This window comes from Microcaecilia unicolor, chromosome 2 (genome assembly GCF_901765095.1).
Source record: "Microcaecilia unicolor chromosome 2, aMicUni1.1, whole genome shotgun sequence".
Lineage (NCBI taxonomy): Eukaryota > Metazoa > Chordata > Amphibia > Gymnophiona > Siphonopidae > Microcaecilia > Microcaecilia unicolor.
This window is the reverse complement of record NC_044032.1, coordinates 197,868,113-197,893,813: the sequence shown is the minus strand read 5'-3', so window position 1 is coordinate 197,893,813 and position 25,701 is coordinate 197,868,113. Positions and strand designations below refer to the sequence as shown.

Here is a 25,701-nt window from a genome sequence, read left to right as displayed (position 1 = left end):
AGAAAAGAGGGGGGAATGATGCACATGGAAGGAAGGAGAAGGGAAGAGAGAGGAAGGAGATGTACATGGATGGGGGGGGGGGGGGAAGGAAAAGAGAAGGAGGAGATGCTGTGTATGGATGGAGGGGATGGGAAAAGACAAGAGATTCCTTCTCAAATCTATTTAATTTTCCAACATGAAAGATCAGTGCCAGAGATGAATGTCAAGTAAAGTGAAGAAGAAAGAAGGCGAGAAAAGAAATAGCAAATGGACAGGAGGCCTTGGAATCAGAGTTAAGAGCACAGGCAGGGAGGAGAACCAGAGACCAGGAACAATATGACTAGAAAAATAAAATCACCCAACAGCAAAAGTAGAAAAATGTTATTTTCATGTTAGTTTTGAGAATTTACATCTGCCGTCTTTATATTTTGCACTGTACAAGATGAAATGCATTTCTATTTGTTTAGTGTTGTGCCACATGCAGTGTCTGGGACTTGGGGGTTTTGTCTGCATTAGGTCTTTTAGTTTGTGGTCACTTATCGTGTATTTGAAGAGGGACTATCTGTGTTCTATATGCATGACCAAGGCCAGGTGATCTGGTGGAGATGAATGTCAGCACGCACTGGTTGATGTGACCCAGTATAGGAAGATATTTGTTGGCTCTTCTTCAGTCTTTTTGGACCCAAAGCAGCCTTGACTTAAAAATTAATGAAGATGACTAGTCTAGTGGCATGTAGAATTAGCCAGCATGTGTTGCAGGGATATGGTGAGGGATGGGAGTCTTTGAGAATTGGGTGTATGGGAGTAAGAGTGGTATTAGTGGGGAGAAGTTGGTATGTGTGTATATATGTGGATGGGGGGTAGAGTGTGGGCATGGAAAGCATGTAGATGGAGAGGTTTTTGTGTGAGATGCATGATATGCTAAGTATTATTCTAAGACTATTACTGACACTTGTGAACGATATATCTGCACAGTGAGACATCAGTGAATTGATCGCTAATTTTGTAAACAGGAAAACACAAAAAGCTAAGTGGCTGTAATCTTTTGTAAAACCTTTAATTCGATAGCATCATGTGAGCAAACATAGTTGGTACAGGAGTTCTGGGAAAAGGGGTATGTATGACCTGCTATTAATATTAATATGTCTGTCTTTCCTAAGTGAATATGTAGTGTTATGAGTTCACAGCTCTAGAACGCTGATCCCATAGCACTCTGGTTGAAAACTTCTTTGTCTGCTTTTAAGGCTCAAATTAAGACCTATTTGTTTGTTGCTGATTTCAGCCTTAGCCATACTTCGTGGACTGCTGATTCTATGGTTACCACCAGATGATTTTTTTTCTGTTACCCCTTAGATGTCCTTTTCTTCCTGCTTTGTACCTATATCTTTCCTATTGTATATGGAATTCTTTTCTGCTTTTATTATTCCTTATAGATTTGTTAACCTCTCTAATGGCTTGTCCCTAGGGTGGTATATTAAGCTGTTTAATGAACTTGAAACTTGAGAAGAGGGCTCTAATTTATAAGTTGCAGGGGGGTGCCAGAAACCCTTGTACTAGCCCCGCTTTGTCCTGCCCACTAGGGCTGGGCTGGGGTTTACTCTGATTCTCTCACCATGCTGTCAATACTAGCTCCATTGTCTTAATGACCCCCAGAGAACCCTCCCATCTTCAGCTTATATTTTATTTTAGGGGGCAGGGACAAATCAAACTCGAGTATACATATAAAATATTACATACCATGTAAAATGAGTCTATCTTGTTGGGCAGACTGGATGGACCGTTCAGGTCTTTATCTGCTGTCATTTACCATGTTACTATGTTACACATGTGTAAAAACTTGAGTACAATTGCAGGAATCTAGAAAATGCTTTACAGGCTTGTAATGCCTTTTACTGGACACACACAAGGCGTTTGGCAATCTGCAGTTCTGGACAGGAGCTGCTCCCTTCCTCCAAGCAGCTCTGGGACAACCCCTACACTGGAACTTGACCAGGTCAAAGCTGGCCCAATGTAGCAATATTTCCAACTGTGAGAGACAAACCAGCACAAGCACACACTCAACAACCTGCACTCCCTCCAATCTAGCATCTGTCTGCATCCCCCAAAACCCCAATCCTCCATCCCCAGTCTGACATCTTTCTGTCTCTTTTACCCTCTGTCTACATCCTACCTTCAACCTTATATTTGAGGTTGCCAACAATGGCTGTAATTCATCTAAGCTACCTACAATTGACCTAGAATATTCCTTCTCCAGTATTTCACTCAAGGAGGTTTAATGACAGGAACCAGCATGATGTCAAAGAGCTGAAGAGACTTCTCCCACACAGCCATTTCATTTTTTCATTTCATTTCATTTCATTATTTATATACCACTTAGACCAAAGTAGTCTACAGTTTCATTTTACAGGTACTGGGTTTGTCCCTAGTAGGCTCACAATCTAAGTAGTACTTGGGACAGTGGAGGGTCAAGTGACTTGCCCAGGGTCTCAAGGAGCTGCAGCAGGAATTGAATCTGGTTCCCCAGGATCTCAACCCCCATCCACCATATTGGTCAGAACAAAACAATCAGCTGCTGTATGCACACTGTTGTCGTTCATTGTTATTTTATCTGAGTTATAGTTTGAAAGAAGGAAGTTTAATGACAGAACCATGCTGGCTTGTGCATCATACGGATCTACACAGAGGAAGTATCAGAATGGAATTACCTTTCATCAGTTAGAGTAGTAATTACTTCTAAATCGTAATCGGTGTGTCATTTCGAGGGGTTGATTATAGGGACACCCTAGCACCCTAACATACTTTGTATTAATGCTGAAATGTTTTCACCTAGTAAAGGGCAACCAAAACAGACATCATGTTCTGAGAATCAGGCGCTGAACATTCAGAATTTTTATTTAAAACTACAAAGGTTTTTTTTAAACCTTAATTAGGTTGAAACCTGTGGGCATTTAAAATCTTTTTTTTTTTTCCCTGTGCCTAGCTCAAAAGAGAGAGGTGGAAAGTGGGAACATGCTCCTTGTGTTTTGTGGAATGCAATGGTATATTATACATATTTATTTGTTACATTTGTATCCCACATTTTCCCACCTATTTGCAGGCTCAATGTGGCTTACATTGTACCGTAGAGGTGTTCGCCATCTCCGGTAGAGAAACAAATACAAGGTCAAATAAGGTTCATGTTTACTACATGAACTGGCTATCTTCTAATGTTGATATAGCCAGTTAACTTTAAACTGACTAAAAATAAACTGGATATTCAATGCCGGTCACCAGAAATAGCCTGGCATTGAATATCTGGGCTGACTGCCGACCACGGGAATTAGCCGGGCTCCCTCCCATGGTCTGAATATTGGCCCCAATGTATATGCATGAAGTAATAGCAGTAATTACCAAAATCTGAACATAATTATCTTCTGTTTTGTCAGATGAGATGTATGAATGTGATCCAGTAGTAAATCATATGCTTTTGTTAATTAAAGCTGTGGCAGAAAAATATTTGCAAGTGTGATTTTATTATGAAGGCAAACAAAATGCCACCAAACCACAAAATAGCAAACAGCATACTAGTAGCTGCCAAGTTCACACAAAGATAATAATTTTCAGTGGAAAATAAATCTGTTGACTGCCTGCTATGTGAATAATCCATCCCTGTTTCATTATTGCTACCAATTATTACATATTTGGGAAATTTACCTAAAACTTTGATTGGATGACTGTACAGGTCTTTATCTGCTATCATCTACTTTGTTACTATGCTACTATGGTCTTAATTTATTTATCCAGACCTTTCATGCACATGGTATTGCTTTTTAAACTCAAAGGTAGAGGAGTGTGGTAGCCGTGTTAGTCCACTCTTAAGGTTATCAATAGAAATCAAACATTTCTATTGATAAACTCAAAGGTGAAACCTAAGTGTAGGTTTTATTTATTTATGTGGATTTTGCTCACACTTTTTTTCAGTAGTAACACAAGGTGCGTTACATTCAGTTACCCCCCTCCCCTTTTACTAAACCACATGGCAATGCCGACATAGCCCATTCAAAATGAATGGGCTATCAGCATTAGAGAATGGCAGCCACTAGCGTGGCTTAGTAAATAGGAGCCTATTTTCTCTGTCCCTGGAGGGATTACAGTCTAATTTTGTACCTGAGGCAATGTTAAGTGACTTTCAAGAATTAGGTATAAATTGTGTTTTGTCTGACTTTGTTTTGGACTGCTTGGGTCCTACTGATCTGTATATCTGGTGTCTGGAATTTTGGAATATGGAAAAGAGGAAAGAAAAAACAAATTTTGAATATGCTCTGTTGAAGTGGGGGAATAGCCTAGTGGTTAGTGCAGCAGACATTGATCGTGGGGAACTGGGTTCAATTCCCACTGTAGCTCCTCATGACTTTGGGCAACTCACCCAATCCTCCATTGCCCCAGGTACAAAAATATAGATTGTGAGCCCACTAGGGACTGAGAAAGTACCTGCATATAATGTGTACAGTGCTGCATCCATCCACTTACACTATAGAATGATCAGTAGTAGTACTTTTGCAATGTGGGTACAGATATCGATTCTGGTGTGTGCATGTAATAATATTTGTCTATACTTGTGGCTATGATTTCTGAACATGCAGCATCATTAAAGGACAGGCTTTTTTTAAGTGCCAGGTTGGGAATATATGCTAATCTCAACAATGATAAATGTTTCAGACATATCCATTGACTTGCTCCCATGATCTTATTACCATCCAGAAAGAAGAGACAGAAGCACAAGAGCAAAATATAAGAAAACCACTGGGCTGCATTAGAAGCTTATAGCTCATTTAGTTATGTTTAAACAACTGAGACATCTGCTTGAAACCATATATTTATTTTTATTATTTTGACTTATAAAACAACTTGTCCCTGAATCATGCTCAAAACAGAATAATCCAGTTGTGTATCTAAACTGTCAACATCTACAAAAGAGTTGAAGTGAAGGTGTGATTCCATGTGCCCCAATGAAAGGAGAGTTTAATTTTATTTCAGTATATTCCATCTTAATAACACCAGACTTCCCAAGGCAGATTACAACAGTTAAGATAAACCCACCAGGAAACAGGATATCCTGAGATTTGGCCATGTATTACTGTATTGTGTAGCTCAGTGTATAAAAATGAGCACTAAAGACAAGAGTTAATTACTGCTGTTTCTACAAGCTACAATAATTTTTTTAATGCTAGTTTAGTGATTTCCTATTTCATGATTTATACACACCTATCTATATGTTCCATCATTGCTTATACCCAACAAAAATGTTCTAGTATGTATTGTGTTGATACAGTAAGTAGTATACAATTTCATACTTTGGTATTTATTTAAATATTTTTAGTGCTGTAATTATCTATTGCTCATGTTTATTCTTACTGTACACCTTCAGTGAATTCCTTCAAAAAGGTGGTAAATAAATCCTATATGTAAAACTTTCAAATAAATAAAGCTGTCAAACAAATAAAATCCAAGCATAGGCAGTCATAAGCATTTGCTATTGTTTTTATACAGAAATAACTTTATTGTTATCATAAGCAAACACGAAGGCATATAGCGCAGCACTGAAAGCCACGATACAGCATTGGAAATAACAAAGCAAGCCAGTCTGGAGCATTGACAAAAATACATTTGGAATATAACCATCCTCCCCTTTACAGATCCCTCGAAAACTCCCCAAACACCCTCCGCATCCCCCTTACAATCCCCCCTCCCGATCCCCTCCTAACAGACAGAATGCAAAACCTTTGACGTTTAATAAAAATATATAAGCCTCATCACAAGTTTCCTATTATTTACAAGAGCAACAGCAAGCGTTTTGATCTGGCCAATATGGCGGCAAGCTCCGCCCATTACAATCAGCCCTGATAATGGGCCCGCTAGAATCACGCCCTCTTTGGTCCCAGGCTCCCAGCGCTTCTACACAACTTATTTTCCTCTTCCGCGTCCCGCCTCCGGAAATAGGAATTTGTGTTAGAGGAGGGTTGAGAGAGGGAGGGGAGGAAGGGGCAGGAGTCCGAACTTGTCAGGGCATCGAAAAAGGAGTTTTCTGTGGCTGGTGGAGAATTGTGTGAATGGCTACAGTTGCTGACAAGTTTGAAGGTAAGAAGAGGTGGGGTGAGTTTCAGAATGAGGGGAGAAATCGGGTTGAGGGATGGAATTGGAGAGTGTAGGGGGAAGATGCTAAGCCTAATACCACGGATGGGGAGGCATACTGTACTGAGACAAGTAGAGAGATACATGCTAGATCTCGACGGAGAGGAGTCCTGGATCCTTGAATGCGTATGAGCATAGTCAGATGTATGTGACTTGGCATTTCTGTTGTTTAGCGACTAATTTGGTGATTTCGCCATATGTCTAAACTCCACGTCGGGTTTAGTACTGACTGCACTATTGGAAGCAGAACATTAGTATTGCCTGCCCATTTGGGACGCTCGGAAGTCTGCAGTTCCCTGACGGTGTTGAGGGAGGGAGATTGTAGGCATACCAGAGTCACGGGTAGGGTAGTTTCGAGGCGTGCAGACTCAGTGCCTGGTGAGGGGCTATAGGGAATCGAGCCCATGAGTGTTCAGAGCGATAGGGCTGGGAAAGAGATAGGAACACGACAGAACTTTATATCGTGCTGCTGCTGTGCGGTTCGATAACCAGAGCACTGGCGTGTTTTTTTTTTTTTTTTAATATACGTACAAATAAGGTGTCCTGAATATGTGTGTGCTTGTGTACTAGTCTTAGGGTAACTAACTGTAGAAGAGTAGCTGAGTGGATCCAGGATTCAAATTCTGCTTCTCCTACTGCTTGTTCCTGTGATAGAAAACAGAGAGTAGGGTTAAATGGTCAATATTCTCAATGGAGAAAGGTAGGTAGTGGGTTCCCCAGGGGTCTGTGTTGGGACCGCTGCTTTTTAACATATTTATAAATGACCTAGAGATGGGAGTAACTAGTGAGCTAATTAAATTTGCTGATGACACAAAGTTATTCAAAGTTGTTAAATCGCGGGAGGATTGTGAAAAATTACAAGAGGACCTTATGAGACTGGGAGTCTAAATGGCAGTTGACGTTTAATGTGAGCAAGTGCAAAGTGATGCATGTGGGAAAGAGGAACCCAAATTATAGCTACGTCATGCAAGGTTCCACGTTAGGAGTCACTGACCAAGAAAGGGATCTAGGTGTCGTCATTGATGATACGTTGAAACCATTAGTGTGCTGCAGCGGCTAAGAAAGCAAATAGAATGTTAGGTATTATTAGCAAAGGAATGGAAAACAAAAATGAGGATGTCATAATGCCATTGTATTGCTCCATAGTGCGACCACACCTCAAATATTGTGTTCAATTCTGGTTGCCGCATCTCAAAAAAGAAGTAGTGGAATTAGAAAAGGTGCAGAGAAGGGCGACGAAAATGATAAAGGGGATGGGACGACTTCCACATGAGGAAAGGCTACAGCGGCTAGGGCTCTTCAGCTTTGAGAAATGATAGAGGTCTATAAAATAATGAATGGAGTTGAACGGGTGGATGTGAAGCGTCTGTTTACGCTTTCCAAAAATAGTAGGACAAGGGGACATGTGATGAAGCTACAATGTAGTAAATGTAAAACTAATCGGAGAAACATTTTTTTCACTCAACGTGTAATTAAACTCTGGAATTTGTTGTCAGAGAATGTGGTAAAGGTGGTTAACTTAGCTGAGTTTTAAAAAGGTTTGGACGGCTTCCTAAAGGAAAAGTCCATAGATCATTATTAAATGGACTTGGGGAAAATCCACTATTTCTGGGATAAGCAGTATTAAATGTTTTGTACTTTTTTGGGATCTTTCCAGGTATTTGTGACCTGGATTGGCCACTTTTGGAAACAGGATGCTGGGCTTGATGGACCTTTGGTCTTTCCCAGTATGGCAATACTTATGTACTTATACGTAATAGAACATTATAATTGATAGCGAAGGGAAAAAGCAATGATGTAACGTATGGATAGGTACGAAAGTAGGAAGAGTTAGAAAGTAAGGTGACTGATTTAAAGAAAGTTGCACATGAGGTCAGAGAGATGGTTAAATATTATCTCAGCTAGGGTAGGAGTGGATAAACATGTCCCGCTTCTGTATGTGCAGCCCGAGTCACTCCTTGTGTGTGTGAGTGAGACTAACAAGTTAGTTACTTCTTCCATTAAAGACCTGGTTGAAGAACTAAGCTTTCACCCGCTTCCTGAAGTAGAGATAGTCATGTGTTAAGAGGAGCCATTCAGGCAGTACATTCCAGAGTGTGGGGGCTACTTTGGAGAAGGCTCGCTTGTGGGTATTACATTGTGTAATGTCTTTTGGAGAGGGTGTGTTTAGTGAAAGTCATTGGGAGGTCCTTAGTGTCCTTGGCGGTGTGTGGAGAATCAGCCTATTCGTCAGGTACTCAGGGCCATTTCCTTTCAAGGCCTTGAAGATCAGACATAGAGTTTTAAATGTAGCTCTGTATTGTACTGATAACCAATGAAGTTTTTTTGCAAAAATGGTGTGATGTGGTCACGTCGCTTGCAACCATCTATGAGTCTTGCTGCTGCATTCTGAATCAACTGGAGCTGGTGCAGGCCCTTTGTAGTCAGACCATTATAAAGTGCATTGCAGTGATCCAGTCTTGATGTTATGGCATGCACAACTGGGATTAGATTTACCTTCTCAGTGTAAGGAGAGAGGCAGCGTAGCTGTTGCAAATAGTAGAAGCAGCTCTTGAAGGTTGCTTGGATTTGAGTAATCGGAGTAAGTGATGAATCTAACTGTATTCCAAGGTTCCTGACTTGTGATTTGAGGGGGAGTTTGTACTTCCCAAAAGGGATTTTTATGTCAGGTGTGTATTCACTTGTGTTTGGGACCCAGAGAAGTACGGTTTTACTTGGGTTCAGGCAAAGTTTATTGTGTTTAGCCCATTCTTGAATTGATGTTAGACAGGTAGTCAGTTTATTCAAGGCTGTAAGTAAGCCAAGTTCAATGAGTATGAGTAGCTGCACATCATCCGCGTAGATGTAGAACTGAGTGTCCATTGATTGAATCAGCTCAGCTAGTGGCTTGAGGTAAATATTGATCAGAATAGGTTAGTGTTGATCCTTGTGGTACCCCGCAGGTCAGTGTGGATCCGCACACTGCCAAACATTATGGATTGTTGCCTGTCTGATAGGATCTGAACCAGGTACGTACTGTTCCATTGATACCTGTTTCTGTCAGTCGTGTTAGCATGATATCATGATCCACAGTGTCAAAAGCTGCTGAAAAATCTAGCAGTACTAACATCGGGGCGAAACCCTTGTCTCGGTTTCTGAGAAGATCATCTAGTAGAGATATGAGGACAGTTTCTGTTCCATAACCGTGTCTGAATCCAGATTGACGTGGGTCAGCCAGTTTCTCTTTTTTTAACCAATCATTATGTTGAACACAGACTGTTTGTTCTATGAGTTTCCCTAGAAACGGGGTGTTTGGATACTGGCCTATAACTTTCAAGTTTGTCCTGGTCACGTTTTTTTTCTTTTGCAGAGGGCGAACCGCTGCCCTTTTTAATGCTGTTGGTAGTTGCCCATTAGAAAGAGAGGTGTTCACAATTTTTGTGGCGCCTTCTATAAGGCCCATACTTTCCTGCTACACTATCTTTGATGGGCAGGGGTCGAGGGAGCAGGTAGTTAGTTGACGGTCTCTTAGGATTTTGTTAAGGCTCTCTTCTGTCATTGGGTTAAAAGTGTCCCATCTGTCTCTATTAGGAGAGGGTGAGTTTGTGCACCCATGGTTGACTGGTTGGGGACTGGGTGGGACTGCCTGTAAATCCTGGTGGAGACTTTTAATTTTGTTGTCAAAGTATTCAGCAAAATCATTGCAGTTCAGTTTAGACTGGGCAGGCTGGTTTTGTTGAGGGGGTTGCAGTAGGCTGTTTACTATACTGAACAAACTGCTTGGTTGAATTGGCAGCCTGTGCAACACATTGAGAGAAATACTGTTTTTTTTTTGTTGTTGTTAAGGCGAGATTTGCGCCATCTCCTTTCCAGTTTTTGTCCTTTGCGTTTAAGGATCTGAAGTTCTGGAGAAAACCAAGGTGAGTGTTTGTGAATGTGACATAAGACCTTTTTAGAGGTCATGTTTTCTCTAAGGTCTTGGCTAAGTGTGTATTCCAGGTGTCAGCTTGTTCTGAGACTGTTGGAGACTATTTCCCTAGACAATCATTTTGTGTAATAGTAAAGACACTGATACTGTCCCAACTAGATTATCGCAATGCAGCAGATGTAGAGTGCAGAGAAAACACACTAAAATCGCTGCAGACCATCCAAAATATGGTTTAGTGAACTTGCTGGAAAAGCTACAGACCTTCTCGAGGTTGTGAGGAATTGGAGAATTTTCTTTGATTGTGGCATTCTTATAGAAACTTTGTGGTGATTACTCTCATGGGACTCCTGAAGCAGGCTTCTGCAGCCGAAACACGATTCATGTTGTCCCTTATTTTTTGTGGAATAAACTTCTGATGTGAACTCTTTGAGTCCGTAGGATGAAAAGAATTCCATTTGGGGAAGTAGAGAGCAGTTCAGAGTAAAGGAGCAGCATTGGGATAGGGAAGGAGGGTCCAGCAAACAGGAAGGGAGAAGGGGAGGGTCAAAGAAAAAGGTGAAATGCCATCATGCAGGGATAAACAAACCAGCAGACACTATCGGGCTCATTTTCAAAGCACTTAGCCTCCCAAAGTTCCATAGAAACCTATGGAACTTAGCCTCCCAAAGTGCTTTGAAAATATGCCTCTAAGTGGCACAGATATAAAAGGCCTTAGTAAACAGATAAGCCTTAAGTTTAGACTTAAGCAGTGAGAAGGAGGCTTCCAGTCAGAAGGCCTGTCTTCACATTCTCATTTAGCCACTTTATCAGTGATTCTTTTGCTTTGCAATCATTGGGCAACATTTTCGATTTCGGGTGATTAACATTTGGTCTTGCCACAGTACCAAGAACTTTTTCCAAGGTAACGATTGTTATGGTGGTATGTCTGTGGAAGGAAGGCATTGGGATTTATCCTTACCTGCAAGGTTACGCAGCATCCAAGGTTACCATTGCTCACTGGTTGAAGGAGCCAATTTTGTCAGTCTATATATTCTCAGGTAAGTAGGTTCCTTTGGCTCTGAGAGCTCATTCTACCAGAGGTGTAGCAATGTTATGGACAAAATTGTGTGCTGTTTTCCCCAGAAGAGATTTGTGGGACAGTTACTTGGTGTTCCCTTCATACCTTTTATGAAACATTGCAGCTAGGACAGAGTCTTATTTTAGTGCAGCTGTGTTATCTGTGGGAGCCTTGAGTCCCCCACCTGTCTTGTGGACTACTTTGATATGTCCCATAGGGTCTGATGAGAACGTTAAGGAAGGAGAAATTAATTTTTTTGGGGTGGGGACACACATGGAATGAGGAATGGTTATGTTTTAGGGACAGGGTGGGGGTGACTGAGATAAGTAGAGGAGGGTTTTGGAGCTTTCTAGCTGTTCATTTCTTTGAACTTGGTTCTCTTTACATGATTTGACTAATTTTTAATATATATGGGGTGTTTTTTGGAAGAAGAGATCTTTGGTTTCACCATTCCATGCTAGTTGGTTAGTGAAATATTGAGAGTGTGGAGCCGCACGCTGCCGCCTTAAGGTAGTTCACACAATATTCTCTATCTCCAAACTGCTGGTGGATGGATGTGAACACACAGGTTCTGGATTAATGTGTTGGGACTAAAGCAAAGAAAATTAGTAGAGAGGAGCAGTGGCAGTTGGTGGGATGCTTCACATCAGCGACATGGAGCCTTTTGAAGACTGAGGGAAGAATGCATAGTGCAAGGTATAGGAAGATCTGGAGGATCATAGACCTGGGAGTGGCAAAAAAAGTTTCACTCTTCATCAAGCCAAGGATCCTGAGCACAGAATAAAAGTACCAATGGAGTGGCTGAGCAAGAAGAAAATTAATATCAGAATGGCCAAGTCAAAACCCACATGAATCCAATTAAATAAAAATTCAGTGGAAAGGCTTGAAGCTGAAGACTGCCACTCATAGGTGAGCCCAAGGATTAGTGAGTTTGAGCTCTTTTGCTGAGAAGAATGGGCGAATACCACCCTGTTCTGTGCAGAGTTTATCCTTATCGTCAGTGACTCATGACTGTTAACTGCAAATGATGTTTCCTCCAAGTATTGAATCAAGGGATGTGAAGACTTATGCAGTCAAGACTTTATCTGTAATATTCTTGTATTTTGAAAGTGTAGAGTGTGTTGTATAGATCAGTGGTCATTCTTAGTTTAATGCTTGCTGAACTGTATTTTAATGTGAAACAGTATAAGGATGTGAAGTGTCAGAATGCACTATGAGGCATATTTTCAAAGCACTTAGCCTTCCAAAGTTCTGTGGAACTTTGGAAGGCTAAGTGCTTTGAAAATATGTTTTTTTTATGTAGCAAATATTGGATGTGGAAAAGATTTGATGATACTTAAAAAAAAACTCCAATTGGCTTGTGCTCTATGGGTACTATTCCTTGAATATAGAAAGCCCACCTTTTGTGACTTTCATTCTAATCTACAAAAATGTAAGAGAACATAGGGATCCTTTTACTAAGGTGCACTAACGGATTTAGCTCATGCTAAATGATAAAGTGCCTGCTATATTCCTATGGGCATCTTATCATTTAGCGTGTGCTTAATTTGTTAGGGCGCTTTAGTAAAAGGACCCCATATTAGTTTACATTAGCATTTTAGGTCAACAGGTTATACCTCCTGTTCTGTCTGTCCTCACCCCTACTTTAAATACTCTTTTATTCTTCTGTCTTTTTACTTTCTTCCCTGAATGTTTTCATGCCCTGCGCTGCACTAACACACCTGCTTCTCTGCCCTTTTCTATGCTGATTTCTTTCCCTAACGTTTAACCTAGTGGGGTGTAAAGATTATTGCCACAACCTTGGGGGATCTAACATCATTTGGATAGATCTTGAAGACGTACTTGTGGTGTACAAAGTTGGATCTAGGCATACACCATCATAAGCAGTCCATCAAGAGCCAGAGGCCGGCAAAGGAATAAGCAAAATGATAACTGTATATCTTAGTGGGCATAATCAGTGTGAATTGAATAGACATGAAAGACAATGTCAACATGGAGAAAACAGTGCTAATTACTCCACCAGCTATTATATATTTATACTACTCTATCCCTGCTTTTTGCAGATTCTCAAATATTAAATCACTTTCTTGTTCTTTGGCCTAGTCAGTACTTCTTCAGTTATTTTAGGCTGCATAGCTTTACCTATCACTATTCCAGTGGCCATATATTAACACTCCATACCCCTCACGTCTTGGAAGAATAGTTATTTTACTTTGAGTTGGTTGGATTTTTATCATACTGGACCTGTAATTCTGAACCATTTTGTTGGATGTTTTTTTGAGAGATGGTATATCTAATGCCATAAATAAATGTTGTTGGAGAGACTAAACAGCAAATTAAAATTTGTAGGTAGGTTTCACCGCAAAGCTTGCAAAATATAGTCCCCTGTCTCATGGAATCAGATCGGTTTGTTTGTGGAATACTGGGCTTTAGGCTTTCTTTTCTGAAGTAGGCTCTAAAACTGTAAGGCTGTTTATAGCTATTCTACATACTGTTTAGATTCTCCTTAATTTGTAATTTTTGAATTTGTATTTTGTATTTCATACCTTTTAATTGCTTTTTATTGGTTTGGTTTTTTAGGGCTGCATTTTGATTAAAATTTGTAATTGTGATTAATTGCATTCTTGAAGGTATGTTATTTACTTTATTTCTCCACTGCAGCTTCTTGTGACTCTGGACAGCAGAGGATTGACTTGCCCAGAGTCACAATTAGCTGCAGTGGGGAAAATAGTAAATAACGGACCGTGCAGGTCTTTTTCTGCCGTCATCTACTATGTTACTATCGCAATTAAAATTTTAATTGAAATGCAGCCCTCTACATTTTGCAAAAATATATATTGCTTCCTTTACATCAGCTCCACTGTTCTGCACAAGTGGGTGTTATCTCCTCCTACCAGCATATGGAGGTAGAGGAAAAAATTGATTTTTACCAGTGACCTCACCGGTATTCGCTGATGGTGCTCCCTGGAAAGATATTTTTTTTTCTACCTCAGCAGATGGTACGTCATGCTGTCTAGTTCTCCTGTCCCTAGCCTAGCTCCATGGTTGCAGAGCTTGGCCGCTCCCAGGTTATCCAATCCCTGAACCACAGCGCTGCGCACATCTAGTAGCGCTATAGAAATGTTAAGTAGTAGTAGTGAACCAAACCTGGTAAAGTGTGGAGATTGGTTTTACTGCCCCCAGTCATGCGTCTTTGTGTTCATTAGGTGAAGTTTGTGGCTCAGTCCTGCTGGTCCCCACACCCCCACCTCTCCTTGCCCACTCACCCTATTTGGGTGTCCTTTCCCCAGGCTCCCCTGCAGCTACTGGGCTTTATAAAATAAATAAATAAAAGGAAAAAAAAGTCCTAATTGGCTTGCCTGGACATGAGTCTTCTCAGCTGGGGAGTTCATTGCCTGGGCCATGTGGCTCAGGGAACCTGGACGCTGCAGGAGGTGGCTTCATCAATCATCTGGAGACCTAGGCGATCCATCTGGCCCTGTTGGAATTCCTGCCGCTTCTTTGGGAGAAGGCATTCGGGGTGATGTCAGTCAATGCCACTATGGTGGCTTACATTAACAACAAATAGGGAGGTACCAGGAATCAGGCGATATCCTTGTCTGTTGGTCGGTGGATGGAGAGACACCTGCAGGCCCTCTCTCCAGTCCATATTGCAGGCAAGGACAATCTACAAGCTGACTTTCTTGGTCACTGTCTCCTGAATCCAGGAGACTGGATGCTGAGGAAAAAAGGTTTTCAGCTCATCCTGGGCTGCTGGGACCCTCTGTGTTCAATCTAATGGCTTCTGTAACCAATGCAAAAGCGGAGTGTTTGTTCAGCCATCAGACAGAACCGGCCTCTCAAGGGATAGGTACCCTAGTTCAGCCATTGCTGATGGAGGAGCCCTCTTCTGTCTCTTACCTCTTTGGCCTCTCATGGGCCATCTATTGTGCAGGATTACATGTCATCCTCGTACGGTATTGCTAGTGGCTCTGGATTTTCCTCACTGGCCATTGTGCACAGACCTCATGTGCCTCTTGGAGGGTGACCCTTTCCCATTACCCAAAGATCAGGGTCTTCTGTTCAAGGGCCAATAGAAATGGAAGATCTGATCCTTTCTGGCTTATAGTCTGGCCATTGAGAGAAGGTGCTTAGAGAAGCATGATTTTTCTCCCGCAGTGGTTTCTACTTTGTGCTGCACTCTTGGAAGTCCTCCACATCTCTGGCTTATGTCAGAATGTGGAAAGTTTTTGAAACCTAGTGTGTGAGATGGTTTCTGTCTCTCTGGAGTGTCTAGGTATTCTTGCAGAAGGGACTGGATCCAGGTTCTGGCATTGGGCTCCCTGAGGGTCCAGGTGGCTGCTCCGCCTAGTTTTGGGGGTAAGGTGAAATGCACCTCCCCAGCTTTGCATGAGCAGATGTCCCGTTTCCTGACAGGTGTGGAACATTTGCCCCCCCCCCCCCCCCCCACCCATTACATCTCTCCTTTCCCTTGTGGGATCTCATTCTAGTTAGAACATAGGACTATAAGAATAGCTATACTGGGTCAGTCCTATCCTGTTTCCAACAGTGGCCAATCCAGGTCACAAGTACCTAGCAGAAACCCAAATATTAGCAACATTCCATGCTACCAGTCCTAGGACAAGCAGTGGCTTCCCCATGTTTGTCAATAGCAGACTATGAATTTTTCCTCCAGGAACTTGTCCAACCCTTTTTTAATTCCAGACATGCTATCTGCTATTACTGTATCTTCTGGCAAAGAGTTCCAGAGCTTAACTATTCTTTGAGTAAAAAAAATGTTTCCCAGTATGTATTTTAAAAGTATTTCCATGTAACTTCATTGAGTTTCCCCTTGTCTTTGTACTTTATACTTTATGAATGAGAGAAAAATCGATTCACCTCCACCCGCTCCACACCACTCAGGATTTTGTAGACCTCAATCATATCTCCCCTTGGCTGTCTCTTTTTTCCAAGCTGAAGAGCCCTAACCTCCTTTAGCCATTTCTCATATGAGAAGAGTTACATCCCTTTTATTATTTTGGTTGCTCCTCTTTGAATCTTTTCTAAGTCCACTATATCTATTTTTAAATATGGTGACAGGAACTGAATACAGTACTCTAGTAGAGATTGCATCATGGAGTCATACAGAAGTACTATAGTATTCTCAGTCTTATTTGCCATCCCCTTTCTTAATAATGCCTAGTATTCTGTTTGCTTGTTTGGCCACCGCCGCACACTGGGTGGAAGTTTTCAGCATATAATCTATGACGACACCTAGATCTTTTTTCTTGGGTGCTGACCCCCCCCCCCCCAAATGGACCCTAGCATCAGGTAACGCTGATTTGAATTCTTCTTCCCAGTATGCATCACTTTGCATTTGTCCACATTAAATTTAATCTGCCGTTTAGATGACCAGCCTTCCAATTTCCTAAGGTATTCCTGCAATTTTTCAGTCTGCATGTGTTTTAACAACCTTGAATGGTTCTGTCATTTGCAAATTTAATCGCCTTCCTCGTTCCAATTGCCAGATCATTTATAAATATGTTAAATAGCACCGGCCCCGGTACAGATCCCCGCGGCACTCCACTATTCACCCTTCTCCTTTGAGATAAATGGCCGTTTACCTCTACCCTCAGTATTCTGTCCATTAACCAATTCCTAATCCACAACAGAATGTTGTCTCCTACTCTAAGACTTTTTAACTTTCTCAGGAGTGTCTCATGCAGAACTTTGTCAAAAGCTTTCTGAAAATCTAGATACACTACATCAACTGGCTCATCTTTATCGACATGCTTATTCACACCTTTAAAGAAATGTAGCAAATTGGTGAGGCAAGACTTCCCTTGGCTGAATCCATGCTGACTCTGTTTCATTAAACCATATTTATCTATGTGTTCTGTAATTTCATTCTTTATAATAAGTTTCTATTATATTACTCAGCACTGACAGGCTTACCATTCTGTAATTTCTCGGATCACCCCCTGAACTGTTAAAAAAAAATCGGCATTACATTGGCCACCCTGTAATCTTCAGGTACAACGATGGCTTTTATTGACATGTTACAGATTACTAAGAGTAGATCAGCAATTCATGTTTGAGACTTTTTCAGTACCCCTGGATGCATGCCATCCAGTCCAGGTGATTTACTACACTTTAATTTGCTGATTTGGCTCAGTATGTCTTCAGATTCACTTTCAGTTTCTCTGCATTATCACCCTTGAAAACTGTTTCTGGTACTTGTAGATCTCTTACATCTTCTGTAAAGACCAAAGCAAAGTCTGTCTGCTATGGCCTTGTCCTCCCTGAGTGCCCTGCTGTTTCACGATTTAATGGTCCCACGGATTCCCTTGCAGGCTTTCTGCTTCTGATGTATCTGAAAGAGTTGTTACTATGAGTTTTTGCCTCAGCAGCAACTTCCTCTTCATATTCTCTTTTAGCCTTCTTTATCAGTGCTTTGTATCTAACTTGCCAGTGCTTATGTTGCTTCTTCATTTGGGTCCTTTTTCCATTCTTTGAAGGTCCATTATTTTGGCTCTGATAGCCTCTTTCACTTCTCCTTTTAACCATGCTGGTTGTCGTTTTCTCTGTTTTCTACCTTTGTAAATGCTGGAATGCATCTGGTCTGGGCTTCCAAGATGGCATTTGTAAACAACATCCATGCCTAATTTAATGTCCTAACTTTTGCAGCTGATCCTTTTAGCTTCTTTGTAACCATTTTCCTCATTTTATCATATCACCCTTTTGAAAATTAAATGCTAGTACAGTGGGTTTCCTTTGTGGCTTCACTCCAGATAGTAGCTCAAACTTAAGTTATGATCGCTGTTTCCCAGCGTGATCGCTGTTTCCCTCTCGTGCTATGCCCTGTATTCCTCTAAAGGACTAGATCTAATTTGTCTCCCCCTTTTGTCAGTTCCTGGACCAGTTGCTCCAAGAAGCCTAGTTCTGTAAGTGCTGACTGAGCCTCTGTGCTCGGCCTCCATTAAAGACTGTTGACTGTTTTCTGTGGCTTTGCTTCTCCAACCAGAGAATCAGTCCAGAATACGCCTCTAAATGACATTGCACTTTGGACATCAACAGCTTGCCAGATTGTTAGACAAGGTAAATTATCCATATTGAATGGAGGAGAGAAGCAGTCCTTATCAAACACAGACCATTTTTGCAATTCATAGACTGGAAATGTTTTATTTGTACAATCACATGTCTGCGTAATAAACTGAAGCTCTGTTAACAGGAGCACAGAAAGATGACAGCAATTCTAGTAGGTCTTCATTGAATTGAAGATACCAGGACCTTAGCTTCATGGTTCTTGCTTTTGCAAACTGAAATGCTTCCACATCTACTTGTTGTCTGCAATAACCTACTAGTATGTCATAGTTCTTGACTAAACCACTCGCAGTGAAATCCCTAACCATCTGACCTCGTTCAGAGGTTTAAATGAAAACGGTAACGGAATTCAAACATGCGTGGGATAAACATAAAGGAATCCTGTTCAGAAGGAATGGATCCTCAGGAGCTTAACCGAGATTGGATAGCAGAGCCGGTAGTGGGAGGCGGGGCTGGAGGTTGGGAGGCAGGGATAGTGCTGGGCAGACTTATACGGTCTGTGCCAGAGCCAGTGGTGGGAGGCAGGGATAGTGCTGGGCAGACTTGTACGGTCTGTGCCAGATCCGGTGGTGGGAGGCGGGGATAGTGCTGGGCAGACTTATACGGTCTGTGTCCTGAAGAGCATAGGTACAAATCAAAGTGTAGGGTATACACAAAAAGTAGCACACATGAGTTGTCTTGTTGGGCAGACTGGATGGACCGTGCAGGTCTTTTTTCTGCCGTCATCTACTATGTAATCCTACTACTACTACTACTTATCATTTCTATAGCGCTCCTCGATTTAGTTCCTTTGTTCTCCTCAAGGGTCACCTCTCCAATCTGGCCTCCGTTTCCAAGACGGGATCATCTCTCTGTTAAAAAAAAAAAAAAGAGAGACAGTCTCCAACCTGCTTAGGCTTACTTGCTGGGAGGTCTTTTATTTATTCCTCCTGTACATTTGTTGTAAGTCCTCGCTCCCCACCAAGCAATAGTCTCTGTTCTCTAGAGTCCCAGGGCAGACGGGTGTACTACAAAAAATTTAAAAAAAGCCCTAAGGGATTTTTTTTGTATTCTTGTGATGATTTGGTTCTCCACTGCCTTATATGGCTTTTTTTTTTTTTTTTAACAAGTTGGCAGACAGGTTTAGCCCCCACCCACTTCTGGGTCCTAACAGGTTCCCGTACCTCCCTCTAGGGTTTTCTCAGCAATGCTCACAGTTCACTTTCTGCGTGTCAAATGAGGTGCAGATTTATGTCCAGTTCACAGTTTACTAGCTGTGTATTCTTGGTTCGCTCCCAGCATTCAGGGAATTGTACTAATGGAAATCCTGAAGAGTTAGTTTCCCCCGTCACCTCCCATACAACCTCCTCTGACTACAACCACCCACAGCAGGGCCCCACTTCAGTTGCCTTATGAAACTAACTTCAAACCCAGGTTTTTAGTCTGTAAGCCTGAGTATTGTCAGATTTCCCTGGGGCTCTCCACTCAAACTTCCCTGTGAAGGGGCATACACTCCATCATAAAGAAGTTACTGTCAAGATAATCTTTCTGGTTACCATCACCTCGGACCTGTATCTCTCCATTGTGGAGGATTCGGTTTCCCTTTGCATGGTCCTTTCATTTTTCTCTGAAGTGTTAATCAACAAGTTTGTTTGCCCTCTTTTGTGGAGGAGAGCTGTGTTCCAGTTGACTGACTGGAGGCTCTAGTACAGACTGGACGTCCGGGGGATGCTGCTATGGTACCTGATAGAGATTAATGGTTTTTGCTTCTCAGATCACCTCTTTGTTCTTTTCCATGGCCCATGGAAGGGCCAGGTAGCCTCTTAGGCTTCCATTGCAAGGTGGCTCAATTTGGCCATCGAGACTGTCTGTTTGCAAGAATTGTCTGGTGTCTCGGGCACTGAAGGCCCACTCCATAGGGCTCAAGCCACATTCTGAAGAAATTTGTAGGGTGGTGACATGGTTGTCATTCCATTCATTTGTCAAGCACTACAGGGAAAGGGAATGGGACTTGATATACCGCCTTTCTGTGGTTTTTGCAACTACTTTACATAGTATATACAGGTACTTATTTGCAGTGTGTTTTTTTCTAGTGAAAAAGGTGGCGGTACTCAAATGTCAGGCCAACCTTCAGGGGTAGGGTGATCACTGAGAAACCCACTCCATAATAACCAGACCCCCTGCAACCAGTCACAGAATCTATGAGAAGGCAAAATTGGTATGTAGAGCCTGAGACCTTTCATTAAAACTTGTGGACCATGGGTCAATTTTAGCAGACAATGGAAAAGATGCCGATACTCAGTACCCCCTCAAAAAAGCCCTGCTTATTTGAATCTGGGGCAATTGAGGGTTAAGTAACTTGCCCAGAGTCACAAGGAGCTGCAGTGGAATCGAACTCAGTTCCCCAGGATCAAAGTCCACTGTACTAACCACTAGGCTACTCCTCCATTGGATGAGGAGGCCAGGGCACGTTTGGACTTCGGCAGTGCTGTCATTCTTGGGGGGGGGGGGGGGGGGCTTTGTTTTCTCTTTCCCATTAGATCAGTTTAGGTACATTCCACTTGTGCAGAACAGTGGAGCTGAAGCTAAGGAAGGAGAAATTGTCTTTCCTGATAATTTTCTTTCCTTTAGTTAGCTACACTGTTCTGTAACCTGCCTTCAGAAGACTTGGGCCTGGGACTCTGGGTGTGTTCTACAGTTGTCCTTTTTGTGTTACATAAAAAAAACAAAGAAAAAGAAAAATGTGAAGTCAAATCACAAGTGTTACAATTTCTGTTATATGGGTCTCCTGTGATATTGCTATATCCTGGAGTATGCAAGATAATAAGTACCACTCTGGTACTATGCTTGCCTGCTGTTCATTGCAGCTGCAATGGTTGATGGGGCATGAGTGCGTTACAAAAATGGTCCTTCTGCTACTTTGGAAGATGCATACTGGATCTTTCCATGGAGCACTGTTAGCTAATACCAGTGAGTTCATGGGTAAAACTCAGGTTTTTTTTCTCTACCTCTATCTACTGGTAGGAGAGGATAATACCCACTTGTGCAGATTAGTGGCGCTGACTAAAGGACAGAAAATGATCAGGTAAGATAATTTCTCCTTCCTGTACTTGCATCAAGTTGTTTTATTTTCTAGCCTAGCTTCCTAAGGAGGATGCTCAACAATGAGCTCTATGGAGTCATGTCACATGGAAATGTCCCTGCTTCCTTTAGAAGCCCAGTCATCCAGATCAAGTCATGAAAAACACACAACTTTCTCCCCTTCCCATGCTGAGGTTCCAAAGCTTGAGCGGTCAACTCTGAAGGTTACTAATCGAGGGAAACCTGAAGCAAGGAGCAAAAACAGAAAAAAAGAGAAGGATAGTTGGTGGCCAGGTATATATCTATATATTTTTTTGTTCAGCTATTGTATTTATAACAAGTAGTAGCTAAGATTGTGAAATGGAACAGAACACTACTTTTAATACAATGCTAATAATCTGTTTTCTAAAGCTCCCAACCCTCACTCCCCAGCTATATAAATATGAGATGTGGATAAGCATAGTCAGAATCTTTAAGAAGCAAGTAATGATCATATGTCCTGTTTGTATCTGCTATATTTTATATTTATGTACAAGTTGTTCTACCAGAACTGTACATTAAGTAAATGCACCGATTTACCATGCTTTAGAATGGTTTGTATGGCAGAAAGTACATTTGTTAGTTGGAGCTTATCCTCTCCCAAGACTTCCTCATAAGTACATAAGTGTTACTATACTGGGACAGACAGAAGGTCCATAAAGCCCAGAATCCTGTTTCCAACGGTGGCCAATCCAGGTTACAAGTACTTGGCAAGATCCCAAAACAGTACAATACATTTTATGCTGCTTATCCAAGAAATAAGTAGTGGATTTTCCCCAACTCCATCTTAATAATGGCTTATGGATTTTTCTTTTAGGAAGCTATCCAAACCTTTTTAAAACCCTGCTAAGCTAACTGCTTTTACCACATTCTCTGGCAACAAATTCCAGAGTTTAATTACATGCTGGGTGAAATATTTTCCCCGATTCGTTTTAAATTTACTACTTTGTAGTTTCATTGCATGCCCCTATTCCTAGCATTTTTAGAAAGAGTAAACAAGTGATTCACATCTACCTGTTCCACTCCACTCATTATTTTATAGACCTTTTTTATATCTCCCCTTAGCCTTCTTTTCTCCAAGCTGAGTAGCCCTAGCCACTTTAGCCTTTCCTCATAGGGAAGTCGTCCCATCCCCTTTATCATTTTTGTTGCCATTCTCTGTACCTTTTCTAATTCCACTATATCTTTTTTGAGATGTGATGATTAGAATTGAACACAGTATTCGAGGTGTGGTCGTACCATGGATCGATACAGAGGCATTATAATGTCCTTGTTTTGTTTTCCATTCCCTTCCTAAAACCCAACGTTCTATTTGCTTTCTTAACCACTGCTGCACACTGAGCAGAGGGTTTCAACGTATCATCAACAATGACACCTAGATCCCTTTTTTTGGTTACATAGGGGCTTATTTTCAAAGCACTTAGGCTTCCAAAGTTCCATAGGTTTCTATGGAACTTTGGAAGGCTAAGTGCTTTGAAAATAAGCCTCATTGTAACATAGTAAATAATGGCAGATAAAGACCTGTATAGTCCATCTAATCTGCCCAACAAGATAAACTCATTTTACATGGCATGCAATACTTTATATGTATACCCAAGTTTGATTTGTCTTTGCCATTCTCAGGGCACAGACCGTAGAAGTCTGCCTAGCACTCTTCTTGTACTAAAAGTTATGAAGCTAACGTCGAAACCCCTTAAAATTTACACTCAAGCCCATCCATATCTATTCAGTCACGATCAGGGTTTAGACCGTGGAAGTCTGCCCAGTACCGGTTTTGCTTCCCAATTACCGGCGTCGCCACCCGATCTCCGCTAAGATTCTGTGGATCCATTCCTTCTAAACAGGCTTCCTTTGTGTTTATCCCACACGTTTGAATTCCATTACTGTTTTCATCTCCACCACCTCCTGCAGTAGGGCATTCCACATATCCACCACCCTCTTCGTGAAAAAAACTTCCTGACATTACTCCCGAGTTTGCCCCCCTTCAACCTCAATTCATGTCCTCTAGTTCTATCGCCTTCCCATCTCCGGAAAAAGTTTGTTTGCAGATTAATACCTTTCAAATATTTGAACGTCTGTATCATGTCACCCTACTACTACTACTTATCATTTCTAAAGCGCTGCTAGACGTACGCAGCGCTGTACACTTGAACATGAAGAGACAGTTCCTGCTCGACAGAGCTTACAATCTAATTAGGACAGACAAAACAAACAAGAGATTAAGGAATATTAAAGTAAGGATGCTAAAATAAGGGTTCTGAACAAAGTGAATAAGGGTTAGGAGTTAAAAGCAGCATCAAAAAGGTGGGCTTTTAGCTTAGATTTGAAGACGGCCAGAGATGGAGCTTGATGCACCGGCTCAGGAAGTCTATTCCAGGCATATGGTGCAGCAAGATAAAAGGAATGGAGTCTGGAGTTAGCAGTGGAGGAGAAGGGTGAAGATAAGAGAGATTTACCCAGTGAACGGAGTTCCCGGGGAGGAATGTAGGGAGAGATGAGAGTGGAGAGGTACTGAGGAGCTGCAGAGTGAATGCACTTATAGGTCAATAAGAGTTTGAACTGTATGCGGAAACGGATAGGAAGCCAGTGAAGTGACTTGAAGAGAGGGCTAATAGGAGCATAAAGACACTGGCGGAATATTAGACGTGCAGCATAATTTTGAACAGATTGAAGAGGAGAGAGAGATGGCTAAGTGGGAGACCTGTAAGAAGCAAGTTGCAATAGTCTAAGCGAGAGGTGATAAGAGTGTGGATGAGGGTTCTGGTAATGTGCTCAGAAAGGAAAGGGCGAATTTTGCTGATATTATAGAGAAAGAAACGACAGGTTTTAGCAGTCTGCTGAATATGTGCAGAGAAGGAGAGGGAGGAGTTGAAGATGACCTCAAGGTTACGAGCTGATGTGACAGGAAGGATGAGAGTGTTATCCACAGAAATAGAGAATGGGGGAGGAGGAGAGATTGGTTTAGGGGGAAAGATGAGAAGCTCAGTCTTGGTCATGTTTAGTTTCAGATGGCGCTGAGACATCCAGGCAGCAATGTCAGACAGGCAGGCTGATACTTTGGCCTGGATTCGTGTGGAGAGGTAGATGTGGGAGTCATCAGCGTAAAGATGATATTGAAAACCATGGGATGAGATCAGAGTACCAAGGGAAGATGTATAGATGGAGAAAAGAAGAGGTCCCAGGACGGATCCCTGAGGTACACCAACTGACAGTGGGATAGAAGTAGAGGAGGATCCACTAGAGTATACACTAAAGGTACGCTGGGAGAGATAAGAAGAAAACCAGGAAAGAACAGAGCCCTGAAATCCAAGTGAGGACAGCGTATCAAGGAGTAGGGTGTGATCAACAGTGTCAAAAGCAGCAGATAGATCTAGAAGGATGAAGATCAAATAGAGACCTATGGATCTGGCCAGGAACAGATCATTGGAGACTTTAGCAAGCGCTGTTTCAGTTGAATGAAGGGGGCGAAAGCCAAATTGAAGTGGATCAAGAATAGCTTGAGATGAAAGAAAGTCAAGGCAACTGCGGTGAACAGCACATTCAAGTATCTTGGATAGGAAAGGGAGGAGAGAGATGGGGCGATAGTTGGAAGGACAGGTAGGGTCCAATGAAGGTTTTTTTAAGGAGTGGTGTGACTACGGCATGTTTGAAGGCATCAGTAACAGTCGCAGTGGACAGTGAAAGATTCAGGATATGACAGATAAAAGGGATGACAGTAGGAGAGATAGTGTTAAGTAGATGGGTGGGAATAGGATCAGAGGAGCAGGTAGTTAGTTTTGAGGAGGAAAGAAGATGTGTAGTTTCCTCTTCAGTGATTTCAGAAAAGGAAGAAAAGCAGGCAGGGGTTGGAGGGTTGAGGGAATGGACTAAGGGAAGGAGAGTTGGAGGTGACCTGGTTGAGAATTCAAGTTTAATCTTGTGAACCTTATCATGAAAGAACTCAGCCAGAGTCTGGGGGGGAAAGTGAAGAGGGGGTTGGAGGTGAAGGCACTTTGAGGAGAGAGTTCAGTGTGGTAAAGAGACGTCGCGGGTTTGAGCCAAGAGAATTTGTCAACTGGATGTAATAGTCCTGTTTGGCAAGTGAAAGAGCAGACTGGAAGGAGGTCAGCAAGAATTTGAAATGTATGAAGTCAGCATGGGCACGGGATTTCAGCCAAAGGCGTTCTGCAGAACATGCACAGGAACGTAGGTAGCGGACTCTAGAGGTCAGCCAAGGCTGGGATTTGGTACATTGTACAGAACGGGGAATGGGAGGAGCGAGAGTATCCAGAGCAGAGGACAGAATAGTATTATAGGAAGAGACAGCCTCATTGACAGACTTGGATAACATAGTGGTAGAGAAGAGATTAGAAACTTTGGAGGACAGAGTAGAAGGGTCAATAGCCTGAAGATTCCTAAATGTATT

General features: G+C 41.9%; 1 protein-coding gene across 3 annotated transcripts in view; it reads left to right on the top strand.

The window, feature by feature from the left end:
- Nucleotides 1-5,910: 5,910 nt before the first annotated feature.
- SECISBP2 (SECIS binding protein 2) overlaps nucleotides 5,911-25,701 on the top strand; it is a 130,306-nt gene continuing 110,515 nt past the window's right edge. The window contains exons 1-2 of one of the 3 annotated variants that reach the window (XM_030193616.1): nucleotides 5,911-6,096; nucleotides 21,390-21,551. In XM_030193616.1, the coding sequence (XP_030049476.1) occupies nucleotides 6,069-6,096; nucleotides 21,390-21,551 (190 nt within the window). In that variant the 5' untranslated portion in view covers nucleotides 5,911-6,068. Of the gene's footprint in view, nucleotides 6,112-21,312; nucleotides 21,552-25,701 lie in introns of all 3 variants that reach the window. The other 2 variants (XM_030193613.1, XM_030193614.1) reach the window with 2 other exon arrangements.